The sequence below is a fragment of the Rhamphochromis longiceps genome, linkage group LG3, assembly GCF_057381845.1.
Source record: "Rhamphochromis longiceps isolate RC_006_pf linkage group LG3, R_longiceps_female_GT1.1, whole genome shotgun sequence".
NCBI classification, from domain to species: Eukaryota; Metazoa; Chordata; class Actinopteri; order Cichliformes; family Cichlidae; genus Rhamphochromis; species Rhamphochromis longiceps.
The window spans coordinates 52,831,054-52,840,761 of NC_140559.1; the positions used below are offsets into that span (position 1 = coordinate 52,831,054).

General features: G+C 40.8%; 2 protein-coding genes across 2 annotated transcripts; one reads left to right on the forward strand and one right to left on the reverse strand.

Moving 5' to 3' along the window:
* Positions 1-2,508: 2,508 nt before the first annotated feature.
* badb (BCL2 associated agonist of cell death b) lies at positions 2,509-7,326 on the forward strand. Its single transcript, XM_085400320.1, has 4 exons — positions 2,509-2,664; positions 3,335-3,481; positions 4,518-4,738; positions 4,840-7,326. Exons 2-4 carry the CDS (start codon positions 3,343-3,345, stop codon positions 4,954-4,956), a joined length of 477 nt encoding a protein of 158 aa, XP_085256446.1. The 5' UTR covers positions 2,509-2,664; positions 3,335-3,342; the 3' UTR covers positions 4,957-7,326.
* LOC146675216 (uncharacterized) lies at positions 7,191-9,674 on the reverse strand. The gene is made up of 6 exons (XM_085400319.1): positions 9,516-9,674; positions 8,847-9,152; positions 8,575-8,720; positions 8,270-8,409; positions 8,028-8,186; positions 7,191-7,945 (listed from the first exon to the last, which is right to left on the reverse strand). Exons 2-6 carry the CDS (start codon positions 9,089-9,091, stop codon positions 7,766-7,768), a joined length of 870 nt encoding a protein of 289 aa, XP_085256445.1. The 5' UTR covers positions 9,092-9,152; positions 9,516-9,674; the 3' UTR covers positions 7,191-7,765.
* Positions 9,675-9,708: the final 34 nt, after the last annotated feature.

The window sequence follows — 9,708 nt, forward strand, 5'->3', positions numbered from 1 at the left end:
TCATTGACTTAAAATGAGTATTTGATCCCCTATAACCGAGCCCGAATTCTGGCTCCGACACAACAACTCTGTTAACTCAGCCATTTACAGATACTCCCAATCTCAACTCATTATATAAACTTATGTCTGTCCACAGAATCAGTTTCTTCTGTTGCAACCTCTCTTCCAGACCGATTATTTGGAAATGGAAAGATCAGTCACCCTCAGTTTGGAGCTCCATGATCCAAAAATCTTGGATCTTAGATCATGGGGTGACAGTGATTATGAGAAAGGTGTTTGATTAGCCCAAAACTACATGGGAGGAGCTTATTAATGATCTGAATGCAGTTGGGACTACAGTCACCACTGGTAACACATATACCATAATTGAATTCATAACTGAAATTTTGCAGCACCCGCAAAGTACAGGCCTGTCTTACGTTTTAGCTCGACCTGGCATGTTTGAAGAAGCTGAAATGCTGAGTATTACCTGAAGAACACCATCCCTACAGTCAAGCATGGAGGTGGAAATATTATGATTTAAGGCATTTTTTCTGCTAAGGGGACAGGAAGACTTCACTGCATTGAGGGGCCAGTGGATGGGGGCACGTACCATAAAATCTTGCCCAAGAACCTTTTTCCTTCAGCCAGAATACTGAAGAAGGGTCATGGATGAGTCTTCTGGCATGACAGTGACCAAAAGCATACTGCCAAAGCAACAAAGGAGTGGCTAAAGATGTCTGTGAAGGTTCTTAGTGGCTAAAGAAGAAGCACATTAAGATCATGGAGTTCCCTAACCTGATTCCATCGAATATATATAAAATCTGTGGAGCAAGCTGATGTTTCAAGTTCCCAAGCAGTGCAGTGCAAATCAAGAAACTCTAGATGTTCCAAAGTTTTGGTACTTTGGTTTAGCAAAGTCATCCTTACCTTCACATGGGTACGTGGAATCATAAGAGGCCCCTGTCTGAAGACCTAAAAACCTGACTTGTAGACCTGGAGTGGAGCAATTTAGTAAAGGTAAGGCCACACTTTAAGGCCATAAAAGTCAGATCCACAGTGAAACTGTGGGTCAGTGAAACTCACTTCTGTCCAGTGACAGTGATGCTGAGGTGAGTTATTGAGGATATCCTGAACCTTTCTGTCTGCTTTTACGCTTTTAGCTGATGCTCGCTGGCATTAGTGAAACTTTCTTTTAAGCGGATCTAACATTGTAAGACTCAGACATTTAGCTAATAAACTCTCATGAGACATAAGAATGTAAGAAAACTTTTTATCATAGGAAAAGGGTCTTTTTTCTTTTTAGGACACTCAAAACTAACATTAGCTGGCATATTAGCTTATATCCAGTTGCTGTTGTCATTTAGCCAGCTGTCTGGAGATGGGAGGGTCACATGTTTAATCTGCTGATGATAATTACTGACAACAATATTGGGAAGTTTGGAGACTCCCTAATCAGTTTTTAATTACCAACAAAATTAAAGATATTTCTTATAAATTAATACACAGAATTTATCCATCTAAAGATTATCTTCAAAGCAAATTCAAATTAGACATTGATACAAGCTGTAGCTTTTGTAAAACTTCCAAGGACTCTACTGTGCATCTTTTTTGGTTTTGTAACCTTGTGCAAGATTTTTGGCAGAGCTTATGTTTTTATCTCAGAAAATGTATTTAAAGGATTGGTACTGTTTTGGAAATATGTTTTATTTGGTCTACACAAAAACCAAAGACAATTCAACATTGATAACAGATATATGACTAACTTGTTAATTTTAATGGCTACATTTCATATTCACAAGTCCAAATGTTTAGGAAGACATCCCTCTTTTTATGTATTCTCCTTTGAACTTGTACAACTCCACTAACCCAAAAGCTATAAAAACTATGGGTGTTTGTGAAAAAATAAAGATCTTTCAATCACTTTATTCTTTGGTTTGATCAGTTACTTTTCCCCCTCGCGTGTTTATATCGTAGGTTCTGAATATTGTTCATTTATTTGTTTGTCTATGTTATGCAATCTTTTTTTTTTTGTAAGTACAACACCATTAATGTGGTACTGTTTAATTCTATTTTGTATTGTACTGTTGTTTAAATAAAGGTTTGAATGAAAAAAAAAGTATTTTCATTGGCATAATTCTAAGTTCATAAGAAGGCATTAGTTTGTTAGGAGATGTAATGACACACTAATAAATGTATATTTTGTGAGTGCAGCATATTTTTTCCTATTAAACTAAATAAAAAAACAAAACAAAAAACAAATAAAGACTAACTGTAAAATTGCAGTACTTTTAATTTAAGAGCATTTTTTATGCAACCTCGGTATTATTTATTGTGTGGGATTGTAAAAGCGGGACTCTTAAATATAAAGTTTTATTATGCAATTTTACTAGAAATCCAGCAGTTAAAAAAAAATGCGGCGGCTCTTGGAGTTAATTGGTACTGCGCATCTACGCTGCATATTACGGTAAGCCGGTGAGACAAACAAAGGCACAGCCCAGTCCTAGCTCGCAACAGTGACGTCAGCGCGCCGCTGCGGTGCAGTGACGCGCGGCGATTGGGTGAGCGCGGAGCTAAAGTGTGCAGTAGAGTAAAAAGACAAGAGGCGGACAACAACAGCTGCGACCGTATGAAGCAAACTAAAGACACACTCGCACTTTTGAGGCTCACACGATAAAGATTCGGGTAAGGAGTCGTTTTTTGTGGAGTCATTTCCTTACAAACGCTGCTAGCTAAGGTTGGCCGGAGCAGCTTCCGCCCTTAAGGAACTTTCTTTTGTCCTCTTCAGTCAACAACAAAACAAGCGAGAGAGTGTGTTTACCGAAGAAGGTGTATTGGTTAATTTAGCAACAGTCAAGTATCAAATCCTTATTAATAACACCAAATACAGGCCCGTGTTGTCAAAACAAGTCTGGTATCTTGTGGGTAGTTAAAGTGAAATACCTTTGGACCGGCCAGTATCAGAGGCATTAAAAAGAAAGATATAGCCCGCTGGGTGTGCTCTGTGGTTGTTCCACCGATACAATGAATTATCCCATTTTACGAGTCTTAGGTATATTTACACATAATTGGGTAATGTGTTATATGACAATAAAATTACACACTTGCAATATAGCAACTTTTTGCAGTGCAGTCTTCTGTTAGAATAAGATGTAAATTTAAAAAAAATAATCAATTTATCATTGTGGGGTTTTTTTCTATATCTGCTTGAAAGGTCAAAGGCAGAGCAACGCCAGTATTAACCTGCTGCGGTCATAACAATATTGATCTGTTATGTGCATGCACTTAAGGACACACTGTCATTTCTTTAACCGTTTTTGTCGTTCATATTTCCAACACCACCCTATCTCTCCAGATGTCAGGATGGCTGCAAACTTCAAAATTTCAGACAGTGATTCAGAGGCATCAGAGGAGGTAGGGGAAGGAGAAAACCAACAGTCAGCAGGACAAGCTCAAGAAAGCAAGCCCCAGACGCTTTCCCTTCCTGTAACCAAAACGACAGGTAGGAACACAAAATAAATTGTCTGATATACGGTGGAATAGCCAACCCCTTTGGACCATATCAACACTTAAAATTGTGCATAATTAGATTTGTGGATTAGTGATAACTCCCCAGCTCACGCGTTCAGATGTGGTCACTTTGCACCCGGTTTCCAAAACAACAGCCAAGGCCACAATGCTTGAGGCTTTCAGGCGATCTCCCACAAACCAGAGGGTGACATCGCTGTGGCTTCCTCTTTCTGTTATGTACAGTTTGAATCACGAGGTAGAACTGGGGGGGAAGCAAGGGATGTCCTTATTACAGTATGATATTAATTTTGGTAAGCAAACAAAAAATAGACTTAAAACACACTTGCTGAAAAGCTGATTGGTTTGTTTGTGTCTTTTAGTACAACCCAACCAGTGGCACGCACTTGGCATGAGGGGTGCAATTATGCGAACAGATTAAAACACTGTTTTTTTTTGTATATGGTTGTAAACATGTTTATAGCTGCAGTATTTATTTTTTTTAACTGTACTTTAAGAGGGCAAGCTGTTGGGACTTGTGCACTGGCTTTACTGTTCAGCCCTGGATGTTGCACCTTGTTGTATGTTGTGGATTAACTGAGCAGAAGTTCTGATGGCAAAACATATATTGCAGCATACGTTACCACAGCCTGCTCTAGATGAGATCCCCCCCACCCCTTTATTTAGCCATTTCTTGGCTGTATCTGTAGAGAAGTTTAGAATATATCCTTTCTCCTTATTTTTCTTGAGATGCATTCTGGGGTGGGACATTAAAATGAGGTTGCGTTGTAAGCTAACCTGTTTTGCATTTTGAATTGCTTCATTCAAAGCACTATAGGAGGATGTTTTGGCTCTTTTTTTACCGTGCAGCTGAAAAGAGCCAAAATAACAGTGTACAATAACAGTCGCTGGTCGCAGAGACAACTAATGATTTAAATTCCTCTATTCCTACATTACTCTTTATTTCCTCCTTTCTATCTGCCTTACATTAAAACACTCTGAACCCATCTCACTTTCCCTTTTCCATTTAGCTGCTGGAAGGCTCAGGGTGAACTCAGAGTCCCACACTTCCTCAATTGCCAGGGATGAGGAGCTCATGGCTAGAGGGGAGGATGAGGTCTGTACTCCCACAGAGGGAGACCCATTCAGGCGAAGGTCAAAGTCAGCTCCCCCTGCTCTGTGGGCTGCCAAGAAGTACGGCAGGCAGCTTCGACGAATGAGTGACGAGTTTGACAGCTTACTAGATAAAGGGGTAAGAATGGGAGTGAGTCAAGGCTTAAATTAGTTTTTTGGGGGGAAAAAGATGGTGATGATAGGTTGCTAACTTGACATTGTTCCTCTTTCACTGTGCAGGAGATGAAGGTCAAGAAGCTGCACCACTCTAAAACCTGGTGGAGCTATCTCTTTAGTCACCAAGAGACTGAAGGAGAGAACAACCATCTTGAAAACCACAACCAACGCACTGAGTAAGCACTGAGAGGACAAGGATACAAGGTCCGGAGGAGCGGATTGGGGAAACTGTAGCCGAGAGACAATATTTAAGATCAGAACAAGACTGAAGAGGATTTGGCTCGATCAAAAAGAGTGGGACGTGCAGTAAAAAGCAAAAAAGTACATGTTCAGTGAATCCCATCATAGTCATGCCATTTTATGTCATTGTTAACTACCTTTAAATAGAACTTTTGTACTCGTGTTGAGTGTGGTGTAAACAATGTTATTGGGAAGTCCACTGTGGAATTGAAAGGCAGTGATGAGGAGGAACTGCTGCCGGAATCCTGCAAAACGGATAAAAAGATGGGCCGAGAGAGGGGCTATAATCTCTTCTAAACACACAAACAAAGCCTTGTTTAGTCGTAGAAGAGACGCTCGGTTTAAAGACGCTTAGCATTACAGTTGTCTCTCACATTGACATTGCACGGTGTGCTGTGTATGGAGAGAGGAATAACACCTGACTACTGAAGGCCAAATTGAATGCTGTTAGATTTTTTTTTTTCCTTCCTGCTTTCCTCATTTTCATGAGGAAATCTCCAGAAGCTGTTCGTGTTTGACTTGCACGCTCATATTGTGCCAAAACGATCTGCCAGCAACAGGAGACAGTACTTTTTTCTTTCTTTCTTTTTGGCATTCGGTTTAGGCCTCTTCTTAAACAACTGTACTCAACTATCATCTGCTTTATATCACAAATTTATCCCAAAAAAAAAAAGGAAAAATCTTTTACAAGGACAATCTCTGATGCAGAAGTAATATCTTTTTTTGTAAAACTTCAGGGATAATAGCTGAGGGCGTTAAACAGTAAGGCACAATCCAATATGAATATGTTTTTAAAGCCTTGGACGAGCATAAACAAACAATTGAAATTTTTATGTGTAAATATTTTAACATTTTATGAAATGGTAAAGGGTGGGGAGGGGGTGAGTAAGATGGTTTAGCCAGATTTTATTAACGAGGTTACCGTGCTGTTAAGCTCGGCTAACCCAGCAATAGGCAGTGTACAATCCATGGCTGTTGTGATAAATGTTGCGTGCTGAGCTCTCGGTGCATGGGTGAATACAGAGTCCAGTCACATTAAAAATGAGGGATTTCCACTTGCTTTTTGCTTGAAGGATTTTCAGGAGAAATCACATCCTGATGTTTTTTGTTGTTTATTTTGTTTTTAATCAGTTTAAATGTGAGTTGATCACTTTGACCTGTAAGGGGATGTGATTAAAATGGGCTCATAAACTCTCATGCCTTAGCTTTAGAAGTGCTGATCTGATGCCAGCTTTGCTGGTGTTTTTTAGGCACGTAAGGCGCATAATATATATGCTTTATGGAAATTCTAACTAAGGGCAAAGATCAGCATTTCTGTGCAGCTCGGTAAACATGAGTGGGCTACTTGTGGCTTGTTTATAAATACGTGATTGCTGAAAATGATAGTGGGTTTGTTCAAGTTGTCTTATTCTTCCTTCCTCTCGACTTGTAGCGTTGAGTTGTGAAGTGCTCGGGTGTGCAGGCATTTATATGGTTTTCAAATTCAAAAATATATATATGCGTATATAAATATATATAGCTTGGTTTTTAATCAGAGAATTCCAGACAATCAAACGGTGGCAACTTTACCTGACACTCATCCTGTTCTACCATCCTTTTGGTCACCTGTGTCTTGACTGGTCATTTGTCAAATTTAAACTACTTCCCATTATAAAAAAGGGATGAGGAGTTTTCTGATATCAGATTTCTAGAGACACGAGTGTTTAAGCAAGAAATAGCATTTTGCATTTTAACACGTTAGACCCATGTTATCCAATTGCAGGGAGTGCACACACAGTTTTGAGAACTCTGGGTCAGATTATAAAGCTTTACTCTGCTGAAAATAAAGATCAGATGGAATTTAAATGAATTTAATGTTGCAAAGAACTGCCTTGAACATGCTGTGACCTGTGACGCCGCATAGCCAGCCTCGTCTGTTTACCCAATTACAGCCTTAAACTTCACTGCTCGCTTTCACAAGTTACACTCAGAGGAAAAACAGAAAGCACAAAAATGTCCCGGTGCATTTACTGTCATGAGATTTTTAAGTGACACACGCGTACACTATAAAATGGCTGATGTGGAGTTTGGCAACTCTTTTTGACTTTAAACATCCGTGACAGTGAACACACCCCAAACCTGCCTGGGCACCTGGATTTTTTGCAACCATCCTTAGTATTACTTGAATCTGGAGATGTGTATGTGGAGAAAATAAAAATTTAATATTACTTTTTTTTTCTTATTTTGGTTTCTTTTTCAGTTTTAATGACTTGTAAATGTATTTTCTCTACAACTGTGAAAACTCTGGTCTAAATAAATAATTTTAAGAGAGCTTTTAAAAGGTATTTTGTTCTTTTAATTGTCTTTACACAGGTTTAGAAGACCTTTGAGTTATGTTCAATGGAGATTTCTGGTTAGTCAAAGATATTAGGCAAAGGAAAGGCAAGAGATTATGAAGAATAAGGAGCAACAGTTAAACTGACAGATATGTAAAAGTTTTCGTTATCCAATAACAAAGGGAAAGGTTCTCACTAAGACATGGCTTATGGTTGACAATAAAGTCATGTGATGGGTGACGTTCCATAGATTTAGAGTTCATACCACAATATGCTGTATTTTTGTCTTGAAATTAACAAAGTGTCGACACAAAACTTGTAACAGCTTTAAAAAAAACAACCCAACCCCCCCCCCCTCCAAAAAAAAAAACAAAAAAAACTACCACTGTAAAACTGAAGACAAAAAGGCATCATGGAGGACACAAGCTGGTGTTTCAGGCGACCCCTGACGGATCCCAGCAGTACTTCTGTCCACAGTCCAAAGCTGACAGTCTGTCCATGTCTGCGTCGCTCAGTGTAAAGTCAAAAAGTCTGGCGTTCTCCTGTATTCGGTCTGCGTTTGATGACTTTGGGAGCACAGCGACACCCTGCTGCACCGCCCACCGCAGCAGCACCTGAGGAGAGGGACAGAAGAACCTTAAAATGTTTGCAATAAAAACAAAGGTATACCCAAGATAGCAGAGCGAGTGGGCTCACTTGTGCGGGGGTGCGTTGGCACTGCTTTGCCACCTCCAGGACCACAGGGTCAGTAACCAGATCTCCTTGGCCTAAGGAGGAATATGCTTGGAAACAGACTCCATACTCCTCACAAACACTCTTCAGCTCTGCTTGGCACAGACGTGGGTGAAACTCTACCTGAAGAACACAAAAAAAACCGTGAGATTTCAAACAGCTGCTAATGTCTTTCACTGTCCTCCATTCAAACTCCTGCACTGTACCTGTAGAACTGCAGGGGGGACTTTGCAGCTCTGCATTAGTTCTCTCATGTGAGCCACTGTATAGTTGGACACTCCAATGGCCTTCAGCTTCCCCTGGCCATGCAGCTCCTCCAGCGTGGCCCAACTCTGAGCTCGGTTTCCTGGGATCAAATATTTATTAGGACCTCATCTCTGCCGTTACTCAATGCCTGCTATGTTGCAGTGGAGGAATGAGAGAAGACAGCTTGAATGGGTTTTGTGCAGTTAGTGCAGCAATGAAATATAGATCACTCGAAACACCTGGAAAAAAAAAAAGTGGAGTCTACCTGGGTTGCTCTGATCAGCCACTGCTAGACCCTGCGTGCCAGGCCAGTGAATCAAATAGAGGTCAATGTAACCCAAGTCCAGCTGAGACAGGCTGTGAAGGGCACCTTCCATAGCCCGCTCACCCTGATCCTTAGGGCCCAGCTTACTGAAACACAGGAAGAGAAACAGGGATCTGAATGAGCAGCGCAACACCTCAAGTCAGCTTTAGAAGCCCCAATGTGTTCTCTTAGAAATCATGTGTCAACTTATGCTTTAGAAGCCTGTGCATCACCTGGTTATGAACACATCCTGTCTGGTCAAGCCATGCTTGTGCAGGAGCTCCCTCAGGGATCGGCCCATGTCGGCTTCATTCCGGTAGACGGCTGCACTATCAAAGGCCCGGTAACCCGCAGCCAGGGCGGCATCCACGGCGCGATACACTTCTTCAGAGCCGTGCAACTTGTAAGTCCCCAACCCCAGGAGGGGCATTTGAACCCCAGTATTCAGGGTAACAGAGGAGGTGGTGGTGGACGACATCCTGGACTGCAAGGCCCTTCTTTACTTTGCACCCTGTTAGGAATAACTGGTTTGCCAAGCTCTATCAAAGACGGATAGAGAAAGTGAGTTTAGCTGGTTTTCTGCTGCCCTTTGCCCCATTTTGTGTGTTACATCACTGGAAAATTGCTTGAAAGCACTTCCTTAAACTTGGTAACAATACAGATTTTATCTTGTTCCACTAGAGACTTTTTGGTGCTTCTCTAACGCAAAATAAGAAAGGCAAGCAACACGAAGATGTAAACTAACATCACTAATTTAGCTGGTCACAGTGTATGAAGACTATGACACTTGAAGAGTACTTTTAATAATTTCTGTAGGCAGACACGTGGACATTACAATGCAGGAAGGGGACGGTATACTCTAATATATAAACAATTTTACGTGAAAAATATTTCCACCCCACCTTTTTTTCACCTCAAGTGACTTCTTTAGGAAAGGCGGTGCATACACTGGCAGTGTCCTCTCAAAGAAATTACTAACAAGTTATAAAGCAAAGGTAACTTCCAGCATGAGCACAGTTTCCTACTACTAGCTACCATATGTGGTCAGCTGACAGTCACGTGACAGTTGGGTCGGTTTTCGCCGTCACCATAGTG